Below are 27,054 nucleotides of genomic sequence, written 5' to 3'. Positions count from 1 at the left end.
ATTCATGATTCCCAATCTTCCCTACATCAGTTGCATTCCTGAGTGTGAGGCACAGAGATTTGCACCTCTGTGTAATACTGTGGCACCTCCACTTTTCCCTGGAAAACATGCTGATAGGGAAATTGTGTAAGCATTAGTGAACAGTTAGTGTGTGGCAATAGTTAGTATCTGAAACACATTTCTTTTATTCCTGAGCAAGAACTCTTCAATGGTTATTGAATATTTTTAGTAAGAATTTCAGCTAGCCAACTTACTGCATTTAATTGCTAAGGTCATAGGCTGTTACTTCTGCAAGTATCTGGGTGAGGTCTGGAAGAAGCAGTGCTAAGTATAGAGGACATATTTTCCTTAAGCTGCACTTAACTGCCAAGGTGAAGTTCAGTATGAAATGGGGCAGAGCACTTTGCAGGGAGAGCCCTGGCTTTGGCTGAGAACTTAATGGGCTGTTGTGTCAGTGTGACAGCTGCTGCTCCAGTGGAATGCTATTAGAGGGAAAGTGACCTGCTAGAGATAAGTCCCTTGCCCCAGTAAATTTTTTTAAGTAATCACAGTATGATACCTTGACATTACTCTCTGTACCTTTGCTAGCATTTAAAGAACGTAATCCATTATTTTTGAATAGCTTAAATATCGAAGCTTTGTTTTTAAACCTATTTAAATTAGAATCTCAGTGAAAATGTGACTTTTATCTAATGAGTCTGTGGGATGGATTCTGAGTGCTGAGAGATAAGTGGTGTATTTGTACATTTACACATTTATCCTTTAGTTTAGGGACTTGTTCTTTGTATCGTTTTTGATGGTGCTTGCGAAAGAATTATATCACCTGAATAGAGATGCAGTGGCCTAAAACAACAGAAAATGTTAAAACCCAAACAAACAAAACTGCACCTACAGACCAGAAACCTAACTGCCCCTTCTGAATTCTCTTCTAACATTCCCAAATGCTTCAGAGCCACATAAGTTAAAAGTCTATCACTGATCCTCTGGCAGTTGATTTTTTCAGATGCTGATATCAAATATAGTAGTAATTTTTAACTACAGACTATTAGAAATTAAATTGTTTTTAACTTTCAGAAATGGTAAATGTCTAATTTGCATATAGTGGTTAATGGAGCATAAAAATAAGATATATATTTTGAATATTATTTCTGTCTTCAAAGCTTTTGTCAGGAATAAGGTATTTTATATAGTGCAGCTTGATTATTTTTTTTTTTGAGAAAATATAACTTAGTTTCAGTATGCAATTGCTTACTGCAGAGATCTCAAATTTCTACATACTTCTTTACAATGTATGCCGTGGCAGGGGCAGGAATAGGAGACCATACATAAAATCTTGGCAGAACTTGCAGAAATCATACATTTCTGTCAGACTAATCAAATTTGTTTGCTGTCGGTGTGCATGACGGCATCAGTTTCACTACCTTGACTTTTTGATCAAAGTCAAGATGCTGGGGGAGCTTGGCAGGTGGGAAGGAGTCTCACTGTTGTGCAGGGTCAGCCAAGGCTGTGAAGAAAACCAAGCATGCTCCCAGCAGGCTTACAGCCTCCTTACGCACTCCCAGTGGAAGCTTAGAGAGTTACGCATCAGAAGCAGCTGTGCTGAAATCCCATGTGGCAGGGCACACAGGATGGGGACCCTCCCACTGATATCAGCTGCAGTTCTTCCCTTCTCATCGTCCCGGGGCTGCTGACCTGCCAGCATCTCCCGCGGCCAGGGCTTGCAGGCTGTGGATAGCGTTTCTGTTCCACATGCTAAAGGAAGCAGGGCAGTAGCATTTCTGTGCTTTGCTGTTCCTTAGGGCTGTGCTGCAGCTCTTGCTGTCTTTGCTAATCTTGAATATCGTAAATCTTTCTTTTCAGTGGACTCTGAAGGAAGCCATTAACAATCCCACCCCCCCACACCTTAAGATTTGGGGCTAACAAATCTGTCTGCTCCCTGTGTAGGCATACACAGCATGGCTTTTCTCTCCCATACTGCCAACTTCAGCTGTGTTAACATCACTGCCCCTGTTTCCATGTGCCTATTTTTTTTGTCGGTAGCATGGTCCTTATCACACAGTGTAGAGGAACAGGAGACCTCCCAGGTCAGTGATTTGGGCTGGGGATGTGCTTCCTGAGGCATGCTAACTCCTGTATCGGTGAGAACAGTCGTCTCAGGTATACCAGGGAGTCCTGGAGAGTACCAGCAGAGGTATTTGATACAGGAAGGCAGATCCATTCTGTAGGATTTGCATAGCGATGAATTGATTTAAATATCTGCAAGGCACGAGAGCATTCTGTTTTGTTACCTATTTTTGCAGACCTGTCTGCTGCCTTCTAAGAATAACAGAGAACTAAATGGAAAGCAAATTAGCCTGGAACAGGGTTGGGTTACAGTAGAGTAAAACAGAAATAATTGTAATCCAGGAACCGGATAATAGGGCTGAAATTCAGTTTTATAGTCTGTTACCATCTCCACTATTTTGTTATTAAGAATACACCTGCCTTTCTATGCCTTAATTTACCATCCCCTGTTCATAAACTGATCTCTATTTATTAATAAAGGACTTTGTGATTTTCCTGTAAAAATTTCTCGTATGCTGATGGGAAGTTGGAAGTTTTCCTTTTGGTAATACTGGAAATTTGTATTATATGTCAAATGTTGTAAGAAGCAAAGTATTGCTCACACACCTGGAGCATATGGAACATCTAAGTCAGAGCACCCTTAAATTCTCTGAGATCTGTTAATTAAAAAGTAATTGTATCATTAGAAAATCTCTCTCCACCATAATACCTGCTTTCTGTATTTTTTCCAGAGCACAAGTAATAGAGACGGATGGAATTGAGGATAAGGTCTGAGTAAGTCAGATGCAGAAGAAATAGCTCCCTGTCTCCCGACTTGATTGGTTAATACCAATCTTGTTAAACAAATTTGTTCAACTAACAGTTGAACTGTATGGGAAAAAAAACTGGGTGAAAAACACCCAATGGGTACAAAGCATTGCCTTATACCAGTCTTCTGTGCAGGTGAACTCTGCTCATGCGTTAATGACTCCTCTGATCTTTCATCTTCGTTACACGTCACTGGTAATGGTGGGGTTAGTCTCTTTTGAGCATTTTTCCATATTGGAATTTGGCATTGCTGTGCTTGCAACAGCAGGCTTTGGCCAGGCATCTTCTAGAGCGGCTGCTGTAGGGCTGCACTAAGAAACTTAATTCTTTTTATAAATGCTTGGGTACAGCTGCCTAGTGCCTTCAAGGCCTTCATATTTAGGAATATTAAATTGAACTGCAAATGACAATAATAAAAAAAAAAAAGTATGTTAGAGAAGAACTTGATATTCTTTCTTTTCTCCCTGTCATTAATCCTTGGTTGTTCAGTAAACAATGTATAATCTAATCTATCTATTTCTTGAGGATGCCATCTTCCTGCAATGAAGTAGAACATAATGCCTAAAGAATCAGAAAGGAGTTCAGGGATGTGGGTTCAATTCATGCCTTCATCGTGTCATCTAGGCAATCCCATTTGCATCCCCAAGTTTTTATTCTGCAAGTCATAAATGAAATAAAATAGCATTAGCTCCTTTTTGAGATTAATATGAAGAGCTCTCTAATGTCAACTCACAATGGCTGTGATAAGGATTTTTTTTTTGTCTATTTGGAGCTCTGAAACAAACTCGTAGTAGCTATAATTACACCTAATTTACAGACCAAGGGCATTTAGCTGAAGAAGACTTTGGGATTGAGCTTTCCGAGGTCTTCATACTGCTTGGATGTGTGGTCTGGACAGCAGTTCCTCTGGAGAGTATTGGCAGCTGCAAATCAGACTCCACCTAAGATTAGTGATGAGTGCTTGGTGATCTCCTCCAAAGCTGCAGTGAAGACCATGTGCAGCACCAGGTGAAGTTCATGAAGTGCAGAGTGGAGAAAACTTCCAGTTTGCTCCATAGGACACATAGGCCCTTAACGCTGCAGAACATAGAGATGATTAGTCTCCCCTCCTACCCACAGCAACACTGGGCTCATCTGATTGAACATAGATCATTTGCCAGCCAGTAAAAGCAAACAACAACAACAAAAGCATTAAAGTCCTTGGTGGTTCCTTCTTGACCAGAGGAATGTGGGGGAGAAGTCAGGTGGGAAGAGTCCGCAAGGGTCCCTTTCACTTGCTGGTGCTTGGTTCCCTTCGCCTTGATAAGAAAGAGAATCAAACAACTCCAGCTCCTGCCCTCCAGACAAAGTTTATGACTTTGAAAGCTGAGTCTGTTTTGGCTGGTGTAAGCCACTGCTGACTAGGGAAACTTTGTTGTGATTACAGCAAAATACTCCCTGAACAGCTGCCTGTCATAGCTGCACAGGGGCTTGGGTAGCTCTATTCATTGCAGCTTCGTACTTGTCTGTTCCATTCACACTGATGGCCCAAGTGATGGAAAATCAATAGGGTTATTAATTTGTCTTTCTGACATTTTGTTGAACAGGTTCTCTTTGCATTAGCCTTCTTGAAAAGATGGATCACAAACGATTTTTATTCCTAGACCTCTGCTGGCAGTTAATGAAAACTGAAAACATTTCCTACCCCTCTATTCATCCCCCCAAGCCCTGCCCCATATTTCCTACCGTTGACTTTCCTACTGTGAAGTTGTCCAGGAAGAGCTCTTCTGTTCTTGATTTATTAGAAGGGTTTAGGGCTGGGATGAAGGGAAATTAGGGAGATATTTTGGAAGGAGAGAAGTTAGGCATTACTCTTGTTCTGGATGGGGGAGTGCATTGTTCTTGCTGCACTGATTGCTTTCATCAGAAGTATCAGCTTCAAAAAGATGATTTGGGTATGTACTTGTGGAGAGAGATGATGCCAGTGCATTTTTTTTTTTCTTTCTTTCTTTCTTTTTAATATACTAGCCCATTGTTATTCTACTTACCACCTTTGTACTCTGAAAATACTTGTGTGATTCTTTTCTTTTTTCATGTGCTCCGCTGAAAAAAGGGAAGTGAAAAATCAAAGGAAACTTTCAAAGCTTAGAAGTTTTTTTCATACTGGAGGGGCCAGGGAGAGAGAGAGAGAGAGAGAGAGAGTTGAAATGGTCTATTTACACTTGAATTCACAGGGCAGCGCCTGTGTTTTTCCCATTTGAAAAATAATTCTCTTATATTGGTGTTGGAAGAGCCTTGTAAGCAGGCAGAATTAACTAAAAATCTCCCTTCCAAGTGCTAACTGTTGTAGGATGGCTTTCCTGGGGATAGCTATTTGCAAAATGAAGCTGTGGTGGACTCCTGAAGGAAAATCAAGGAAGCTGAGTACTCAAAGTTACTTTCAGATGTGAAATTAATAGAAAAGGAACAGAGGAGGTTTCTGTCCACTGCCCTGTGCCACCACCCTCATCCCTCCCAACCACTGTAGGAATCTGTTTAGGTTTAAAGAGACAAACATTTTTGAGATTAGTTTTTATTCAGGATCCACCTTACCTGTACCTTTCCTCCTGGAAAGAAGTGCCCATGAAAAGAGAGCATCACCACCCAAGACACTGAACAGGAACTTCTATAATTTAAGTCTGAATCTGATGCAAAGTCTTTAGATAAATTTTGTTTCTGTCTATACATGTTTTCTCCCTTGAAAAACGTCAGTTTGTTGTTGTAAGCAGTCATCTCTGTGTTTCTGTACACAGGAAAACACAAATCCAAACACTGTTACTGTTTCATTTGCTAACATTTTTATATGGAGCTTTTGTTTAATATTAAACAAAAGGTTATAGAAGTTTTATTACTTAGTAATAAAATCGAGTCAATGAGTCAGTGAGTATCTCTTATCATCTAATGACCTAATATTTGCAGTAGATACTGTATAAACTTTCTGTTAAAATATTAAAATGGAAAAAAAAATCATTAACTACCTTTTTTGGGTAAAATGACAATCAGTTCTCTTCTCATCTATATATATGCTTCTCAAGAAAAGCTATTTTTTAATCTCTGGGCTATATCCAGAGGTATTTAATAGGGAACATCAGATGCTTGGTCTCTCATTTGATTCTCTCATTTGAAGCTCTTTTGATTTCAGGTTTCTTTGCTGGCCTTCTGCCAGTAACAGGGCTGGTTCAGAGGATTACTGAATGCCAAGCTTGGAGTACAAACAAAGGAGGATCTGCTAAAAGTCCTTTTTTTTTTTTTTTTTTTTTTTTTCTTGTTTGCTTTTATTATGTCAAAGATTAGGAAGAGGAAAACACAGACATTGTCTGGGTCAAGCTGAACTGCAGCCCAGGGACAGCCCTTTCAAAATACTGCAGGGAAGCCTAAATATCCAACAGATTGTTGTCTGGGTTGTTGGAGCCTACAGTTGGATACCAGTCTTTGGTAAATCCATCACAATAAAGTTCAGTTCTTTTGTTGGAATGACCAGAGAAGAGCTGAACAGTAAAAGCTGAAAGGTTGTGATTTACTGAATACAGACCCTTGGCTTCAGTGTTTCTTCTTTCTTTCTGCAACTGCTTCATTTTCAAGTTCACATTTGTAGTAGCTCAGCTGCTATCAAAATTCTTAGATGCAACCATTTCATGTTCATCGACAGATCTGTATTTCTGGTGGTGGAGCTATTCTGTGCCATGAGAAGAATGCTACTGCTCAGGCTAAATTGAGAGTTTTCTGGTCTGTAAAGCCATACATTAAAAAAAATGTGGTTGCTGAGTGTGCAGCAGTACCTAGTAAAGAATCGAAGTGTACAGAAGGTCTCATATATGCTACCGTAATTATTCCTGTGAAGCTGACAAAATTTTCCTATTGTATTCTCCTGTTGTGGGATGTAAGTGTTAAGGTTTGGACTTGATTTTCCTTTAAAGTGCTTTCCTGCACGTAGATACTGGAGCTCTTTCTTTTGCATGTGCTCAAAGTGCTGGCAGCATGCATGCCCAAGGGGAGGCCTGGCATTTGCTTTGGGGATCCTGCTGCAACTCAATGCTTCTGCTTTTGAATGCAGGGTTAACGCTTTGTGATGGAAATCCAAGCAACACACAATGCCATGAGAACAGATGCAGAGTTATAAGGACCTGAGCGCATTTAAATGCTTCTGTCCCTGAAACAGCTCTTCAGGAGTTAACCACTAGCTGTGTCCAAGGAGAGATGCCCTATACAAATACATCAGCCTTGTTCTGCGCTGACAGACTTCTGTGCCTCAAAGAGCAGGCCATTTCTGGATTAGCTAAAATGAGAGCTGTGTAGCCAACCCCCATATTAGCTCTAGGAGACACTCACTTCTGGTCCCAGTCCTTTGCTTTACTCAGTTGATGCAGGTTTTTATGGCCCTTTGCTGACAGTCTCTGAGCTTTGCCATTCCTGTGCCCTGTGGCTGACTACTTAAGCCTATAAAAGAAGAATATCTGAAGAATAGTTTTTGAAACATGTTTGATGCCAAGAAATTTTATTTTATTTTATTTTATTTTATTTTATTTTATTTTATTTTATTTTATTTTATTTTATTTTATTTTATTTTATTTTATTTTATTTTATTTTATTTTATTTTATTTTATTTTATTTTATTTTATTTTATTTTTTTAATAAAAAACCAGCTTGCGTACAGGCTCCTGTGTATGTTTGAAGGGGCTGTTGTCTTTCACTGTGAAGTTCTTTTCAACACGAGCAGGGCTTGTTAAAGTCCTCCAGGCTCTAAATGGCTTCTGAGAAACAGCCCCCACCTTCATGCTCTTTGGTTATTTTGTGTTTGCCTTCCAGAGCTCTTTGGAGTCTCCTTAAGGCAGCAGGATGAGAAATCAGTCACTGGAAAGCCAGCTACGATGCTCGCTGCTGTTGAAGCCTTGCCTGGTGTAGCAGCGCCTCAGGATTATGCCTTCATTGCTTTTAAACTTCATTATGCTGTGTCAAGCTTAGTGCTTGGATGATCTTATAATATGGTTTAGAGCTATTATCGTTATAAATAAAGCACCATGAAGTTTCCTACAGAACTCATTAAAAAACACTTGTACTTCTGGAAATACATAGAGTAACGTGAGCCAAAATAATGTGGAATATACCTGAAGACAGGGCAGGGAGGATAGTCAATAATGCCGAGGTGAGCATCAGGAGGATTTGGGAAGCTGCACAAGGAACCAAGAGAGGGAAAAGTCATTCTGTCCTTGGAGGGGAGTGAAGGGGATGGAAACTGAAGTGAGGACAAATATATGTGTGAAGGGAAGGATTAGTGTGTACAGAGTGGGCCAGGATGGGCAGAGTGGAGCTTAAATTCAGTGCGGAATCAGGACCAGAGGGGCAGTCACTGCAGTACAAAAGGAAGAGCTAGTACACCCGTCAGAAACACTGCAGGATGTTTGCTGTTAGATCCGTGTCGGGATCAGGTTGCGGAACTGTAGGTCTCACTCTGTTTGCTGTGTGCTTACACGGCCCCCCAGCACCATGTTGGCCGTCCTTCATGTACCACCCTGTCCCTCTGCTCACAAAGCTGCCCAGTGTGTGGTAGCTTCCAAACTCTTCAGATGAGGCATAGAGGGGCTGAAGGAGCCATGTAGATGTGTTGAGATACTCCAAGTAACGTTTCATGATCAGCAAGTTTAAACTAATTCCCTAATCACGGGATCATCCCAGCCTCACAAGGTGTCTTCTGGCTGTGTGAAAGTGCCTGCGCGCACGGACACACACGGGGCTCTGAGAGGCATTAATAACAAGTTTCTCTCTCCAAAAAGCAAATTTCTTCTGTATGTGGAAGCTGACTGCTTTGCTTGAAACTCTGAAAGTATTGGGGACAGGAGACTAATGAAAACTGTTCACAGTGCTGATGACTTGAAACAAACCCAGCTTGTGCTCCAGGGAGCCAGAGGGGGCTTTTTGTCCAGGGGCGCTGCAAGGGTGAGGCAGCAGCTGGGCCTGATGCTTGTGGTGACAGTCCCTGGGAAAGGCTCTGTCCCTCACCTTTCCCAGGTAGCAGCAAAGCTGAGCATACCTTTAGGGATATATAATAATATATAATTCACTTTATTTGTTCTGCAGGGGTTATTTATTCTGTCAGACATCTAGTGCAGCTGAAGTGTGCCTTGTGGCCCTGTGAAGGAAAACTACTTCTATGTTGTGGCTGATGCAGTGGGTTCACTAAACCACAGCACTGGATCCTCTTAGCCTCAAGAGAATAATCCCTTTTTAGCAAGCCATCAGCCCAGACTGTGCAGTCAGCAGCAAGAGAGTTTGCCAGTGCTGGGTGCCGGGGGAGAACTGCTTCCCCAGTTAGTGTCTGGAAGAACATCATTTGCCAGGGACATGAGTCTTTTCTCTCCCATCTCGGTGCCTAGCAAAGTGCATCTCCTGTGGCCACCTCATCATACACCTTAGTGTCTTTTGGAGCATGTTTTTTTTTCTCTGAAGCAACTGAAAAAAGGAAGTAGGTTTTCATGAAAGTGTGGGACTCGCAGGGGCATTTACCATGCGCGTACATGAATAGATTTAAACAAATGGAAATGTAAAGATGGCTTTCAGATGCTGGGTTAAACAAAGCCAGATGCTAACTTCAGAAATGTTTGTCCTATTTTGGATGGGATAAAATGGATTCTTGTTTATCCATTGACTTCATGGGGTCAAGTTCAGGCAAGGATGAAAAAGTGGAACTAGGCTTCTCTTCAGAGAAACAGAAGAAGGTTTTGTAGCCATGGGTGGGTTTGCAAGGGCAGCACCATCAGCTGTCTATACGTTCATGGCCAAGATGCAGCAGAGCAGTCATGACTTCAGGGAATGGGGAGCTGAGTTTGCAAGGAGGACATCCATGGGAACGTTACTTTGCTTTGTGGTGAGGAGAGAGCTTAGAAAAATGGCAAGATGGGTGCTTTGAGACCTTAATGAAGACACAGTAAAACAGCAATCTTCTCAGCTCAGCCAAAAAAAAATCTAGCCTTTATCATTCATCTTGTAATACAGCATTCAGCACAGCTAGAGGACAGTAATAATAACAACATTAAAGAACACAGATGTAGTTCTGAGCTTAGCTCAGGCAGTTTTGATGTTCGTGTGGAGTAACTCAATACAGGGCTGACCCCAAGATAGCAGCATGTCATCCTTCTTCTCCTAATTGCTCTTCTTTGCCCTGCTCACAGCTGTTATTGTGGCACTTTGCCACTGGCTCCCTTCTGAGTTGATGGGGTTGCAGCGCAGGTTTCACTGCTGATGGTGAGTCTACAGGAGGAATTTGCCATCCTGAAAGAGTTAGCTGTCATGTTTGTGTTTGTTTCAAATGTCAGTGTCTAGACTGTCTGGTCACTTTCTGCATTGCCAATTTACTTTTGCCTCCTCTAGCAGAGAAGCTGGACATTGACTGGGGTTTTTAACTTTATTCTCTTCTCCATCTCAGTATTTTCCACAGTCTTCAGCCAACCTAATACCTTTTTTTTTCCTTTGTATTTGTTTTGCAGGAGTATATTGATGCTCATCCAGAAACCATCATCCTGGACCCTCTTCCGGCTATTCGAACGCTTCTGGACCGATCCAAGTCTTACGAGCTCATTCGGCAAATAGAGGCGTACATGCAAGGTAGGCCAATTGCCTGCTCTCCCAGGAGGCTTTTATTGTGACTCGTAGGGAAGCAGCTGGCTTCTGGAGGTTGGCTGTGAGGTGTCAAATAGTGGCTTTGGGCCTCTCACATTCTTTAGCTCCATGGGAGCACAAACACCGAAGCATTCCAGTGTCACAGGATTGCATTCTGGACTCCAGTGCTCTTCTTCTTCAAAGTATGCAAAGGAGGTTTACATCCGGTTAAGAACATGATATGGGTTTAATGGACAGTGTATTTACTACAGTGAGCAACCCCAGAAAGCTCCTGGAAAACATTCTTTCTGTGCATGCTAGTAAATTGAAATAACTCGACAAGCTTAACAGCTTATCATAAGAATCCTTAGGCTTCACCAGAAGGCTTGAATTTTGGGGAGATTTATGGAAGAAAAAAAAATATTTTGGAAAAGACTGAAAGAAATTAAATTCTAAGTAGAGCTAAGATATTTGAGAAAGGCTGGAAGCTGGAAGCATGCTCAAGTTAATTGCTTGGAAGAAACATAAATGCTCCTCTGGTGCTGGCTGGCTACCTGACACAGACTGTTGCCTTTAATTGGTATCATTAGAGTTGCCATCCCATATTTGGAGGTCATGCCTCTTAACCTGAATAATGCTATCATCTTACCATGTTAACTGTTAGGTTAAGTGAGTCTTTCACTGCCTTTCTATTTCTTCTTTTGCCATTTTCTTGAAATATTTCTTGGCTTTTTTGTTCAGTTTTAGATCAGCTCTTGAAGCAACTGTTTCATACATTAGATGACTATAATTTAGGGAAATTGCATTTCTGAACTATGTTCTAATGTGGTGTTACTGCAATTGCCATTACAATTGTGTTAGCACTATTTCATGGGCACCTAAGAAGTTCATCAATTTGTATTTTTATAATTGTGGATTTTATAGATGTATTGTTTGCATCTGACCTGCCTGGCCTCATAAGTAGTGACTTTATGACCCTCTCAAGTATGTAAAAGTATGACCGATAATTGCAGCACTCTCCCATATGCTTTGGAATCTCTTTACAAGAAAACGTGCAGTTAGTTTAAAAGGACTTTTTTTCTGGAGTAGTTATTGCTGTGTGTGAGTAGGAAAAGGGTTCTAAGGGAGACCTGTACTCCGAGGAAGGGATTGGTTTTTGTTCTAGGAGCAGAGAGATTCAGGATGGGTTTGTTTGTTTGTTTGTTTTTCCTTAAGTTATTATCGATATTGTTGGTGGTGTTATATCTCTGGGAACATTATACTCAGGAGAGCATCCAGTGTTTCCAAGGACTTTGAATTGCACGTATCATGGCCTTCTCTGGTCAAACTGGTGAGAAAAAAGAGTAAATTTTTCTTCCTTAAGGAAGAGTTAAAGTGTCAGTTAAAACTGACATGTTAAAGAGAAGCTGTTAATAAAATTTAGGAATGAAGTAGAAAAAGGCATCACCCATTTTCACTGGCTGCTTTAATATTAGGTGACCATATCTACACCCACCCCAAGTGCCCCTGCTCCGTCTCCGCTTATTTTTTTCTCATCATCAGAAATATTACGGCAGAGACCTTGAACCAACTTTGTACTTAGGGGAAATCTCAAGAAAGCTGAATAATTGGCTAACTTCTCACTCTGGTCCAAGTAGACCAGCCTCTGTATTCCCACATGTAATCATCTGTGGTGAGAAATTCAGGAGACCAAAAAAAGCTGCATCCCTCTAGACTTTGTGGTGTTTTTTTCCCCTCCTTGTTTTCACCTGCTAAACTGTGTTTTCTGCTCTGCAGCTGTCATGTCGTATCCCAAGGCAATGAGCACTTAGAGAGCTCAAACAAGAAGTAATACATCTGTAAATAGCATAAGGTCTTAAGAGTTGCATCTTTTTTGTTCTGGAATTTCAGAAGGAAGTCACTACCAAGAATAATATCCTAGTATGTAGCTGCAAGGAAAAGAACCCATTTTATCAGAGGATACAAAAGTGACGTGGTGCACTAAGCTCAGTGCAAGGGATTCCCTCTTCCAAAGGAATGCCATAAGCTCTGGAGGGTTCGATACATGTGTAAGGAGGAATGTTCTGCTTTTGAAAACCTTTAAATTTCATCATCTGATTTATAGGGCAGTTTTGGATTCGGGTAATCCTAACCTCTAATTGAATTACATTGTAAAGTAACTGTAAACAAAGTAGTCTTCATTTATGATCTTCAGTTTGCATTTCATTTAAGCCTGTACACCTTAACAGAACTGTATAATTAAAGATTCATGCCAGTTGGGCTGAAGGGAGGATGGACATGTGTTCTGCTCTCTCCATTTTGCACAATGCTGAATCCTGCTCCGTGTTGCCTGCATCATTGGAAACGTCGGATGTTGCTGAGGTGACCGTGTTCTGCAGCAGTAGGGCACAGTGTTATACAAACAGCTTGACTTTGAATGAAATTATCTTTCAGATATCCAAGTTAATGCCTTTCAACTGTGAATTCTCCATATGGCCTGAAAAACAGAATCACTATATGAAGTGCCTAAAACTGGGCACCTGGACATTGTTAGGATTTCTGGAAGTCCTTTCCATGCTCTTTATGGAGTCAAATATCTTAATAATAAGCATTGTGATCCAGCCTCACAAGAACGGTCTGGAAAGACGTTTTGTGGCCCAAGCTTTGCCTTTTGCAAGCTTTGTCTATTTATTTTATTTTTTATTTTTTTGCAAGCTTTGTCTATTGCAGTCTGTAGCCCTTAAATGAACAGTGAGAACTACAAGCAGGGAAGAGTTGTACGTGCAGTTTAGTGCCAAGCATGGAGCTGAACCTGAACTTTCCAGGTCCTAGACTGGCACTAACCACTCTTTCCGCTGCCACCTGTGGAAACACAGGGTTCACAGAACTTCAGGCTGGAAGGGGTCTCTGTCGATCATCTAGTCCCCCCACTGCTCCAAGCAGGACCATGTCCAGCTGGGCTTTTATATCTCCATGGAAGGAGGCTGAATGACCACTCCGGGCAACCTGCTCCAGGATTCACCTTGACCCCACCGTGTAACAGGGTAGGATATAGCTAACAGTGGGTGCCTTTGTTTTTTTCAGTTCAGATAGTGATATCTCCCTTGGAAGGAAGTAGGACTCTCTTCTAAAAATATGTATACGTATATGAAAAGCTATTTTAGCATTGATTTTCATGGATATGTTTTTTTTTTTCAGAAATAGTCCAATCAGGGCTGTGACTTCCTCTTTTTCCTGTTCTCTGTTATTTTGAGTGCAAGCTCGAAAAGACCTAGTCATTCTGAAACCTTCACTTCTAAGTCTTTTGAAAAAAGACTTCAAAAATAAAGTTTGCACTCACTGCTTGTGTCCTACATAGCTGGCAGGTCTATCTTGAAATAAATCACTGAAAAGATTTTTTTTTGGCGTGGCAGTTGAGTTCTCTTGGCAGCTGTATGGCTTTGTTTACTTATCAGTGAAGAATGACTTGTGATACAAAAGTATTCTAGTTCAGCTTCTGTAATGTTTAGTGAAAGATTAGGAGCATTATTTAACAAAATTCATTTTTGCAGATTATTGTATGGTTGGGGCTGGGTCAGCCTTTTGAAGCTTCAGCCTCATGAAAAATAACTAAATTCTCTGAAACCGTCTTGAAAAGCTGTCATCTTACAACCTCGGAGTTCAAGATCTGACTTCTTAAATTATGGTTAAGATCATTACAGATAATCACTGTGAGTAGGCTTGGGAATATAGCCTTTTTATTTAAAGATTAAAGGCTTTTAAATGTAATAGTAATAATCTAAACTGAAGGAATTAAAATCAAAACTGATCAACTTGCTACGCGCTAGGTGCTCTGTCTAGTTAATGCTTACATATAAAATTCAGCTCCCTTTTTTGTCGCCTGAAACTTTCTGACTAAAAGTTTCTTCAGTGGTTGAGCCTCAGATATTGCAGACCCTGGAGTTCATTTCTATAAATATTTTCACCTGTTTTTTTTTTTTTTTTTTTTTTTTTTTTTTGTTTTGTTTTTTTTAAAGTGGTTTTAAGAGTTCTCATATGAACCTAGTTGTGGTTCCTGAATTCCTCTCTCTCCTAATGATCTTTTTTGAAATAGGGGAATTATTCCCTGAGGACAGTTGAAACAATACAAAACCATTTAGCTGTGATATTTTCATCTCAGTGTGGAACTGAATTCATTTATGTTTGACTGTTTACTATTACATGAGATGCTGTTGCTGTGTGCACTCCTTTCTGATTTTGGGCAATACTAAGGAACAGAGCACTGCACCGTTCGCTTTTCCCTGAATTTCTTTTTATTAGATTCTGAGTCTCTGTCTTAGAAATACCTCTTGAACAACTGCATGTATCTTTTGTGCCTGGGAGAGCGGCTCAGCATGATGTAATGGGTAAGGCACTTGATTTGTGACTGGGTTTTCTGCTTGGTGCTGGTTTTGACTTGCTTCATGACCTCAGGCACAGCACGCCACCCTTGTGCATCTCTTTCTTCTCCTGACACTTGTCTGCCTGTCTCTTCCCTATAGATGCCACGTTTTTCCAGGCAGGAACCTCTTTTCCAAATATACGTACACTGCCTCTGATGTCGAGCAATGTGAGTGGGCGGTGTTTTATCAGAAATCAGAGGTCTATTGTTGAGTAGAAACCTGGGTTCTTACAATTCAACAGCAAAGAAAGTAGTTTGACTTTGTCTTTTGGAAGTTATGGAGGATGTACATATCTGGAGTGGGGCATACTCAGAACTTCCAAAAATGAGGCCACCCAGTTAAAGTGCCTGAAAATAGCTTCATATACATAGCTATACGTTCACCTTTTGAAGCTGTGGTCACTGATGTGTGTGGCCTACTTTAGTTAGCAGGTTTGGCCAGAGGAGAGGGAGAAGAATATTCACACCGGTCAACTTTAGGCACCTCTATCTATATATGAAGCTCATATTAAAATGAAAAGAGAAATCTGTTTTTAATTTAAAGGCCCTAAAATCATCCACCTGAGCTCACTTGTCAATGTAGGGATGTGTCACTAAAACAGCTGAGTTAGAAGGCTGGATGTTAGTTACTGCTATAGCCAGGCCAAGTTTTGGATGCAGAAATCTTCTTTGTTAATTATATGTTCTCTTCCCTCCAAGAGCACATACAAACAGATGTCTTATTACCTCGCTCCAAGTGTGGTGCATCTTCCCTCTCTGCATTTTAATTTCTGTCTGAAAACTAGTGTACAGTCATGGAGGGAAGTAATGGGAATGAAATTAAAATTCTCTGCAACTGGAAGGACCTTGACAAAGAGCATCAGCACACAGCAGTGTTGAACATGGTAGTGCTGTGTACTCTGGCTGTCAGCACCTTTGTACATCTCAGCCCCACTGTGCCAAACTGGGAAAAATCTGGGGCTTTTGACCCAAAAAGGTGTCACCTGGCATCTTTTTTATAAAAGCTCATTCATTCACCTAGGATCAGGTTTACAGAGGCAAGAGCAAGTTGGTATTGCAATAAAAAAGGCCAGGCTTTGAAATTTAAAGTAGACATCTGCTTCCAAAGGACTACTCCTATCCTGAGAGAGGTAGGAGGAAAAGAAAGAGGGAAGCCACAAAGGGAAGCTGGAATCTCCTGTCTTGTACTGTTGCTTGCTCTTGTCAAGGTAATTTACAAAAGGATTTGTGAGGTAAGAATGCTGAAAGGTATCCATTTCATAAACAGAAAATAGGAATATTACTTTTCTTTCCCCTCATACCCTTCTTCCCCTTTCCCAGAATTTACCATTTTGAGCTGTCGGAGAAGGTGGGGGGAACCAGAGAGCTGGAGGGGCCGATGTGGAAATGAAAAAACTTGCTCATGGTCCCAGTTCTTCCAACCAGGAGTGGTATTCTCCTGGCTTGATACTTCTGGCCTGCTAAGATACATGAGCTTGACATTGTTCAAGGAGATCCTGCAGTCCAACACAGACACAAAACCCAGAGAAGAAAATACAAAGCATTTTAATGGTGTTGGCTCATAGCATGTCAGAACTCCCTGAACCAACAAACAGTTGCCTTCTATCCCAGTAGTTTTGATGGTCAGTCACTAAGCTTTCCAGATAAGCCTGTCTGTGAAGTTCAGATGTTATTTTTGGGTGCCGTTAGGTTTACTCTTTAAATCTTGTGTGCCTTTTCTGGCCAGATATGAGGATTCTGCTTCCCACTTTCAGTCTCCTTTGCTTATCAGCATCTAGAAAGAAACAAAGCTGGCCCTTTTATCCATTTATTGCATGCTAGTGTTGGTGACTTTTGCTTTACATCTATGTGCATCATTTCAAAGCATGTGTGTACTCGATAAAACTGAAAACATGGAGAAGTTTATAGCAATTTAAGCAAGACCTTTATGAAATTTGTGATTGGAGTTTGGACGAACCAGAAGAAAGCCTGAATCGGCTTTTATGAGGTAAAATCACTGCACACCATTGTCACATGGCTTTTCTAAGACACCTTCAGTTTCTGTTTTAAGAACAGAACATCGACCAATTCTTGAAGGTTATGCTTTCTCTAGAATTAGGAAAGGAGGAGCGAGGATTCTTCTTATCATTCCTCTTTGGCATACTCTTCTTACAGTAAAGGTTGGAAATGGTTGGAAAGTGCTGATTTTTTTTGGTCTCCTGATGTGTAAGCACTGTGTATGAGGTGGAAATGGAGATATTTAAATGCATCCATAGGCAGGCATGGCTGTATGGAGACTGTCAGCTCTTCTGGAATGTCCCTGATCATGGTTCAGGTCACTGTGCTGCTTCTATATAAAGGAAACAAACCACTGATTCTGCAGGATACAGCTTAGATCGATGAAAATGGAAAGGTAGGACACTGAGAAGAAGGTGTGGTGGTGTTACAGGTGTATGCTGCACCCTGTTGTGACCTGTTTGGTGGGCAAGAGGTACTTAGAGCATGTTTCAGAACTAGTGGGATTTGTAGTGAGATATCCAATTCGTTCAACTTGTTAAACTCTGTATGCTGGGGGTGAACCACTCCTTGTTAAGTCAGGGGAAAATAATTGGAGTGGTAGGAATTGTGCCTGTCCCACATGGCGCTCTCTGGCCTTGTTGCTCTGGTTGCCTTCAGGCCTTCTGGTCTTTAGAGCCCTTCAAAGTTGTCAAGTGAAGTTTGGATAGGTGGATACTACACATGGAAATAACTTTCCAAAAAAAGTGACTCCTTTGAGAGCTGACAAAGTAAACTGAAACATCACAAAGTACAAGACAAAGACCAAAGACAGAGAGAGAAAGAAACAAGCTGCTTTTGATGTGGTGAGCCAAACATCCCATACCAGTGGTGTTCCAGGACATTTAGTAATCACTCTGGAAAAGGCAAATGAACCTCCTTTTGAGGTGGCAATTTTTTATTATTTTTTTTCCAGATAAATCCAAATTGCTTATTTTTTTCCAAGCTATGGGAGACAGGAATATCAGGTGGGTCTAACCAAAGTAAGTTAAGAGTCAGCATGATGATAGATCAAGTTTATTGCAGTCTCTTGGGCCCATAAAGAAATAATATGAACAGTCATGCATTGTTAACTTCTAAATTGACTCACTGCTCAGGAAAGACCTCGGCGTCACAGTGGACAGCTCACTGGAAACTTCTGCCCCCTCTGCCTCAATAGTCAAAAGAGAACATGCCAACAGAACCAAACAAAAAGATTATGGTGGCCAAAAATAGCGTAGAAGATACTGAGCATACAGTTATGGAAATAATGTGCTTTCTCTCCCCAGAAGACTGTTTTCAGTTCTGCTTTCCTGAATTTAAAAAAAACGTGTTAGAAATGAAAGAAGTGTTGGAGAAAAGAGACGTGGTCAGGGCCAGGAGACAACCATGCAAGGGGAAAGTGAGATAAAGCTGGGGCTGTCAGAGATGGAACAGAATCTGAGCAAACAAAATATGAATAAATGGGAAAGCACAAATGTTCTCCTTTTTCCTACCAGGGCACAGCAGGGTTCCAATAGGGTTCCTCAGAATATCTGCAATTTCCATAAAACACCATCCAAGAGAATAGCTGGACGGACAAAGATAGGAAATGTTCACAGCTGGGTTTTGAAAGTTTACAAATGGTCGTGCTTTGAGGTGAATGGCAATGACGGGTGGGTGTTAGGAAGAAACTTGGTTTATGAACTCTGAACTCTATAACTTGAGATATTTTCAGAGACAATGTGTACACACGTTCCTCTGGTCCGAAGTCCACTGCTGAGTCACAGAAGTTGAGATCACACTGTCTCAGCTGACCTGTGGTCCCATTTGGTTTGATAATTTCCATCTTCTGGTTCTCACCTCCCATGAAGCAGGAATGCCTGAAACCACGGTGGTGATTTAAAGCATTTCTTAGTTTGGCATACATTTTAAACCTGGTACAAGTAGTAATATTTTGGCACTGTTGCCATCTTGTGAATAAAGTCTTGGGATTTTATATTAATTATTAGCAGCAATCTACATCTTAAGTAAGAAATTCAACTACAGCCTTACAAGCTAAAACTATTATTTTATCAGAGATACAGCTTGATGATATATTTATGACCATTTTTAATTCCATAGCTCTCTTTTGCTGTGTTAGAGCCCAGACTAAGCTCTGTGGGGTGAGGCAGGGTGGGGACAGAACCATGGCACGGCTGAGCAGATACTTGAAGTATAATGCCAGGGACTGAGCGTTACTGAACACCTTTGAAGGATTTTGATGATTAGCTCTTGTTCTACCAGAGGATCAAAGACTTTCCTCCAGATCATGCTCGGGCATTGTCTGGGACAGGGCGTTACAACACTGGGACCTTTCAGTGACTTTCAGATGTTCTTGTTTCATTTCCTCCCTTGCTGCCTGGCACTATCATGAGGAAAATCGACAAGCTGCAAAGTGCATCTCCCGTGTAAATATGAAAATGAACAAACAAATAGTACTTCACAGGTCTCGCCCTCCTGGTTGCCTTAACGAGCCTGGCCCAGGATCAGAATAGCTGCTGCTTGTTCCCCATGCGGTAGCGCAGCTGCCAGCTTCTTTCATGTCCCGTGGGATGAGGAGACAGGTGAGAACCCAGCTGTTACTGAGCCTGTTAACTTTAGGTGTGGCATCGGGATTCCTGCATGAGGGAGTGCTCACGTTCCAGCTCCTTCTTTACCAGCTTGAGGATGCTGGGGGGGTGTTTGCTCTGTCTCAGACTGGGTCTCAGTGAGCGGCCAGCAGTGAAATCTGCCCTGCAGAGATGCCAAGTGTCAGCAGTGCAGACATCTACCCACCGCCTGTCTTTTCTGAGGAAGGGCACGTGCTTATTTTGAGGAGAGTCCTTCTCTTGACCGAGGGATGCTAAACATATTAAGAAGGCAATGGAAGATGTTAACATTCAGGAATTCCTTTCTGATCTGTATTTTATTAGCAGTCGAAGATCCACAAAGATCTTGGTCCCATGTGAAGGTCAAACTTCACTAAAGAAGTTCAGCTTCTCCTCACGCAGAGCCCAGTCTGTCACACCAGCTTCCTGAGGTGCTGGTGCATAGACAAGACACCCATCCAGTAGTTGGGACACCAAGCCCCATCCTGTGCTAATCCTCATTCGTGTTTAGTCAGGAACGGTTGGCTTCATGTCAGTCTACACGCAGCATCATAGGCAAGGCACATATTAAGGGAACTTCTGAGCCTGCCAGAATATAGAAGAGATTTTGGGAACTGTAAGCTACTGCATGCAGGTTCGCTGCTGCCAAATCTGTGGAGATACTTTACTTGTTTGAATAGTCCTGGTAGAGTTGCCCTACCTGATGCTCCAAAGAAACACCACGAGTAGACCTGAAGGGCCCAGAACCAGGCATTCGTGATCTCTGTTGTTGAGATTCGGGGCTTTGGCTACAACCCTACTTAGTCTCTTGATCTCCAAAACTCCAGCCAGACTTCCTTGTCTCACAAGGAAACTTTCTGAGGGTTAGTCAGCACTTGGGAAGCCTCTCCACCTGCTTGAAGGTGGGGAGGAGAAGGTAAGTATGATAAGGTTTGTGGTCACAAGGCTGCTGTAGCTCCGGGACAAACTAATGGAGGCATTAGGAACCTCCCTTGTCGGAGGTTTTAGGGACAGACTAGGCAAACACCTGTCACTGTTGGTGGTAGGAGCATTTCATCTTGCCTGAATGCAGCGTGCCTGGGGCAGGTAATCTGGTGAGGTCCTTTCCAGAGTGATATTTTGTTTGTCGTGCTTCAGAATGAAAAGCAGCAGCTACTGGCAGCTTGAGCCGGGGAGATTAATGGTGTCCCACTGGAATGGTGACAGATACTTGTCCAGCGCCAGCCCAGCTCAGGAGACGAGTAACAAATGCTCACTTGTAGGGGCATAAGCACAAAGCAGCCCGAGCAGTCTTGGGCTGATGCTGGGGGAAATCTCCGTAGGTAGGTGCAGCCAGACATGGGTACATTTGGCCCTGCTCCCTTATGAACAGCCGTACCTTCTGGTGGGGCACAGCCACCTTACCATGGCTGGCGGACTTGGGGACTGAAGCTGGCCTCATTCTGCTCGATTTGGGATGCTGAGAGGGGAGCTGTGCTCTGTCTGCACCTGTTCATGTGGACGTGGTGCAGCAGGAGCAAATATTTCCTTCCCGGCAGAGAAATCTGTGGAATGAGTTTGTCACTTGGTTCACAAGGGTGAGGCGGTTGAGCGATGCATTCCTGAACCAGCAGGCTCCTCCTGCCCTGTGGCACTGGGGAGGCAACCGCACGTTAAATCTGGAGCTATAAATTGTATAATTTGCATAAGATATTAGGCAGAGCGGCACAATGGGACAGATACTAATTGCTGATTTGGGAATCCTCACAAGAATTTGCTAGGAGATAAACTGCAGTTACTTCAATATTGGGCAATTAGTGTTGGTTTTCTAGGAGGGAAGTGTATTGGATAGCTGAGTTCTTCTCCCGTGTAATTTGCTGATGCCACTGTAGCTCTTTGGGACAGTGTTTTAGTTCCTATTTAAGAAAATGTCAAAAAATAAAAACTAAAAACCAAAACAACAACAACAAAAAACACAACAGCTTAATTTTGTCAGGAAGCAGATACAGTTCTGGAGGGGCACTTGCAATAAGAAAGCTAATCAGTTCAAATGAAATTGCCTTGTATTTTGCTGCAGGGAAACAAATCCTACCATAAATTCCTTGGCATTGCATGGATCTGGTCTAGGTTGTCTTGCAGGTATGCCAGGCTGCAGATGGGTTTTTGTTCAGGTGATTTCTGCTGCCTTTGCAACCAGTACTCAGATTTGGCTTTGGGGAAAAAGTCTACACCGGTGTTTTATTGTCGTGATCATGAATTTTGACAATGAGTTTTCTAACCAATTGTTAGGCTGCCAGTTAATTAAACTGCTAAAATTTTGAAATGTGTTTATCTATGTAGTAGAAGTATTTTAGGCACTACAGATCTCTCCACTTGCTAGTTTTACACTTACTCTGAGTGTTGTGTCTTCCAACACCTCCTGCAGTGCACTCCTGTTTGGGAGCTATTTATGAAATACAGGCAGTGCTGTAAACTTGCTTTTCCTCAAGGTCTTACACTATGGGAAAGTAATTTTTTTAGGTACTAGAGCTGATCATGATTGCTTCTATTCTTCAGTATTTTGAGAAGAAAAACAAACAAACAAACCAACCCTTAAACATTAAGGACTTACTGTAGCTGTAATCTAGTTACATGGCTAGAGTTATATGAGAGTCCCCTCTGAAATGGTCTGAGGACTTGGCAGTATCAGGTGTGTTGCTTTTCTTTTCTACGAGTGAATGATAGCTCTAGTGTGGATGCTCTTACACAACTTCCTGCGTGGGAAAAGGGATAAACTGTACCAGGATGAAGCACCCTTACAGCCTGTACAGCTCCATCAGGGCAGGTGTTGGTGCAGGGCAGCTGCTCCAGGTGGTAATTGCACCTCTGGCAGCAACCGCTCCGTGGATGCAGCTCTCTGCAAGTGCACGCCTGTCCTGAGCCAAGATATGCAGTGCTTTGCCTCTTCCCTCTTGCCTTCTTAGGCTGATTATTTTCAGAGATGATCTTGAGAATTAGGTAAATCCTTTGTGAAACAATGCCACTGGTTACATGTTTTCAGCGTAAGTGCTTGGTGAAGCTTTTAGAATTGTTTATCTAACCAAGCAGCCGACACAATGGTGCTGCCTGTGCCAAACAGTCATGTGTTGCTCTTCACAGGCAGGTATGGGTGGAGGACCTGGACTTGTTGGTTTGTGAAGGTTTGTGTGCTTGGGGCTGGCTTTGTGCAGCAGCTGCAGCAGCAGTACCCACCTAAAGTTTTTGCTGCCCCCAATTTGTGCACGTCCCTGCTCAGTGATGCTCCACCAGCTTGCACTACCCAGCGCAAACATTTGATGGGCCAAGCCGTGGACTGGATCAGGCAACTAATCCATTTTTTAAGACCTGCCCCTATCTCCCAGTCATTATTTTATTTTTATTTTGAGCTGGTTCTCTGATGCGTTGTCCAGCGCATGTGTTTATTCCCGTACAACTCAGGGGCAGCGTGCCAGGGCTTGACAGCAGACACAGGCAGGCAGGAGTGTGCGTTCTGGGGGCATTGGGCACAAGAGCACACAAAAGCAGAGTTGCTGCTGAGCTGCACGGTGTTGTTAAACCACAGCCTGGGCAGAAGTCGAAAAAAGACCAGAGGAGCTGAGGGAAAAGAGAATAAGGAAGTAAGTGGAAGAGCTTAAACAAGTAGCACACATGTGCTGAGGAGGCTGCTTCCCTCCCTGAAAAACACAAAGAAGAAAGAGCAAGACAGACAGACGGAGTATACACACCGAGCCCTTCCTTTTTTTGTTCTTCCTACAAGGAAATTGGATGTTCTGAGGTAGTTCAGTATCCAGGGTTATCAAGTCCTGTCCTGCCTGTTGTAGGCACTTCGGCATGCAATCCATTTTAGAAACATTAAGGTGAGCTGGTGGGAAGAACAGTCAGATTTTTTTCCCTCCCTTCTCTCCACCTTATCTCAGTTGCAAGCTGGATAACAAAATAGTTACGGATCTCTTCTAATTTCAAGTCCAAATTGATTCAATTTTGCCCACAAATACAAGTACCACCGTCACTTAACAGCACCAATTTCTGTCTGCATTGACCATTTTGCCTTTTGTTGGAGCCCTGAACTTTGGCACAAACAAAAACCAGCTAGTAAAGACAGAGCTGGGATTCAAAGCTTATCAGGCATTTACTGGCTGAGAACGACATCTAGACAAGCACACACATCTGAATCTGGTAGCATTTGCCTTATTTCCACTTTTTAACCTTTGATTTACCAGAAGGATTTTATCTTTAGGAAAAAAAATGTTCATGGTTATCTCTGTCTAATTCTAAAATCACATTTATTGTTTCCTTCTGTATTAGGAATATCAACAAATTCTAAACCAAAATATATCTCATGAGTGTAGGTATACCTATTTCTAGGTGTATTTTTAAACCATGCAAGTTAGAAAATTGCATCAACTCTTTAGTGTTTGTTTATTTAGAGGGAAGGTAAAAGCCTGTCTGGAACTGAAGAGTGAAACAGCTGCATTTTATACTGAATTGAACAGATCTAGTCATATGCAGCTGGGATTGATCCATTTTGGTTTTGCCCTCTCATGCAGTCTTTGGTTTTCATTTCATTTTGTCCAAGAGAATTTCTTTTCAATACCTTTCCATACCTGGTTAGCCTTTATAGGAAAACTAATTTTTCCTTTTGTAAAGGTAAAAGCACATGCACTGATTGTTTGGGCCCTTAGGGAAGTTTGTTTTCTCTGAAACTGAAATGTAAGTAGACTTTCTCTTCTCTTCTTTTACGGCTTAAATAAAAAGAACTGTTACTTTCAAAACATTTTCTTATCATTTTTGTGCTCTGCTGTCCTGAGGTTTTTCCACTGTGTATACAATCTAGTGCAACTTGTGAAGAGCAAGGTGTTGATGCATGCTTTTGTTGGCTGTAGGGCACACAGCATGAATTTAGGAATGGCACCGTCATGAGCTCCACCAGGGCAAGGGCAGCGTGTCAGGCAGGAAGGTATGGAAGGAGATTTGAAGTTGTTAAGGACAGACCCATAGAAGAACCTGGCTGTGTTGGGGCTTGGAAAGCTTGAGCCTGTTCCAGGCCTTTTCAGTAGTGCCTGAGTAGGTTTTCATCTCTCCAGCCCTTTGTTTTTTGGTTTCACACCTCTGTCCTTCAGTCCTGTTTGTTTATTTTGAAGCTGCTCAGGGGCAGATGCTACTTCTTATCATGTGTTTTGCACAATGCTTGAAACGTTAGCTTTCCTACTGCAATACAAATAATCAGGAAGCCTTCCACAGCGTCCATGTGGCTTTCAATTAGACTTGTATACAGAGGAAGCACCTTGAAAGAGCACCTAGTGAAAACTGAATTCTGAGCTCTGGACTAATTTCTTTAAACATTGAGGTTTCATCGTTATTTTGAAGGCTGCAGTATCTGATGCTAAAAATACACGATGCTGAGCTTCCCATGTGTAGGTAGTTATATAAATCTTGCCATAAATAATACTTGTTCTCCAGATCATTATAGAAATGTCTTGACATGCAATTCGTAAGGGATTTGCTCAGAGCAAACCAAAACTGGGTAGAAAAACACAGATTTAGAATATGAGAGTTCCTAGACCTATTTTTGATATCCTGCTCTCTTTTATAGCATCATTTCAATCATTTCAGTTTATTTTGCCATTCCTCCAGTATACGCACACACTTGGAGAGGGCTATGGAGAATCCTCCTTAATTCTTCAATCGGCTGTGACGTGCTAAGGGTGGGTAGTGCACCTTTACAGTTGCAAGCCTTGAAGTGGTTTAAGCGAAGAACTTTATTGTTGTGTTTGCATAAGCGTAGAGTTGAAAGCTTTAATCCGTCACGGTTTGGATTTCACAGGCATGGTTAATGTGCAGTTACTGGGAAAAGGTGTCATTTTTAACTGGGAGGGGAAAAAGTGTAGATGCAATGTTTGTTTATGAGGTGGAATTGTTTAGGCTGACAGAACCTGTGCTGTAGGTAATCTCCTGGATCTAGGTATCTTGACTAAAGCAAAACAACAAGGATATTGAGGTCACAGAAAGGTCCAAGTGCATTTGAGCTTAAAAAAAAAAAAAAAAAGTGATGCTGAGGGGATGTTCTCTGGACATGGGGCAATTATGAACAGTAATTGCTAGAATAGGAAATCCCATATGGGTATCAATACAGCAAAGCACAGCGGCAGAAATCCATGTAGGTTCTAGCATCTACTAAGCAAGCTGAAGTGAGAGCAGCAGGACAAGGGAGCGAGCGGCGCAGCTGAGCTCCGGCAGGGTGGACGGGTGCCTCTGCAGCTTCTTTAGGGACATCACGGAGCGCTCAGAGTGCTGCTGGTAAAAGGGCTCTCGCGTGCCCTCTCCCCACCAAATTCACAGTATAAATCCACACAAAAGTTGTGCAAGTAGCAAGCATATCCTAGAAAGGTTTTACAGGGATCTCAGGGTTAATTTAATTAGGAAGCAAACGGTTTGGCTTAATTCTCAGCAATGAGCAATCCCTGCTTTCATGCGTGCCAGTTTCATTGTAGGATCTTCTGGGAAGTGATGAATATCATCGGTGCCCAGTCCCTCAGCCCAGCCTACTGCCTTCATGTTTCCAAGTTTATTCCTGCACATTCATCTTCAAGTTGAAAAATGGGTTTGTAAAATCATTGTACCAGGAACTGCTGTGAATTTTGTCTCTGCAGTCTGTTAGAGCTAATACCAGCAGCCAAACTTCACAGAACCTAATTCAAACCTTAAAATAAACTACAACAATGAAGAAAATTACAGTGCATGTAACATTAAGGCTGGAATGCTCGTACAGCTCTGCAGGAGTGAGATCCATCTACCATGTATGGTGGTGGGATTTGGTGCTTTTTGCCCCTTCTGTTCCCCAAAAGGGCAGCCTGCCTGCTCGCTGGGACCCCTGTGCAGCCCCAATTACACTAGAGCACTGGGATGAGAAGGAACAGGTACTGATTTTCAGAAGCAGAAGAATTGCAGAGTTCATTTTTCCTTTGTGGGTCCCAGGTCTCACTTCTGCATTACCTACAAGGTAATGTGTGGAGCTCTGCTTTGGGCTGTCCCCGGTCTGGGTGCAGAGGTAGATTGTCTGTTTTACAAAACGCAAATGAAAGATGAATGGAGTTATTCAGGGCATCCTGTTTTACCCTCAGCAATTCTCATCCAGCTGATTTGATCCTAAGTAACATTTGTAGGTCAGCTCTGAGAGTTTGTTGCCTTTTGTTGTAGAAGAATTTCGGTTTTCTGACCTTTTGTTCTTATGACATTTTTCTGCCTTCCTTTTTTGTTCTGGGTACATGATCTATGAAAGTGAGATTGAGCAATGCTCCATTTCAGAAGGATATTCATCCATTTCCCTCAAAAAGGAAGTAGGGAAATGAATGAGAGAAGGCAGATCAGAGGAATAGGAAATTCAGATGTGTAATGGGGTTTGCATTAATAATGAGAAGAGATTGCTAGTCGTAGTATTGCCTTTTGAAAGGGACACAGTAAAAGAAGCTAGTAATTCCAATTCCAGCACTTGTTTTTTTTTTGTGTGTGTGTGAAGCTGTATGAAACCTAATTGTTCAACAAATTATTCGACAG

The 27,054-nt window shown here is 41.9% G+C and overlaps 1 protein-coding gene across 4 annotated transcripts in view; it reads left to right on the top strand.

The window, feature by feature from the left end:
• ITPK1 (inositol-tetrakisphosphate 1-kinase) overlaps positions 1–27,054 on the top strand; it is a 136,673-nt gene that overhangs the window by 68,500 nt on the left and 41,119 nt on the right. For all 4 annotated transcript variants that reach the window (XM_084519945.1, XM_084519947.1, XM_084519946.1 and 1 more), the window contains one exon: positions 10,371–10,488. In XM_084519945.1, coding sequence (XP_084376071.1) covers positions 10,371–10,488 — 118 coding nt within the window. The remainder of the gene's footprint in view (positions 1–10,370; positions 10,489–27,054) is intronic.

This window comes from Aythya ferina (genome assembly GCF_964211825.1).
Source record: "Aythya ferina genome assembly, chromosome: 5".
NCBI lineage: Eukaryota > Metazoa > Chordata > Aves > Anseriformes > Anatidae > Aythya > Aythya ferina.
Note: the sequence above shows the minus strand (reverse complement) of the source record. Positions and strands in the feature narration are given on the sequence as shown.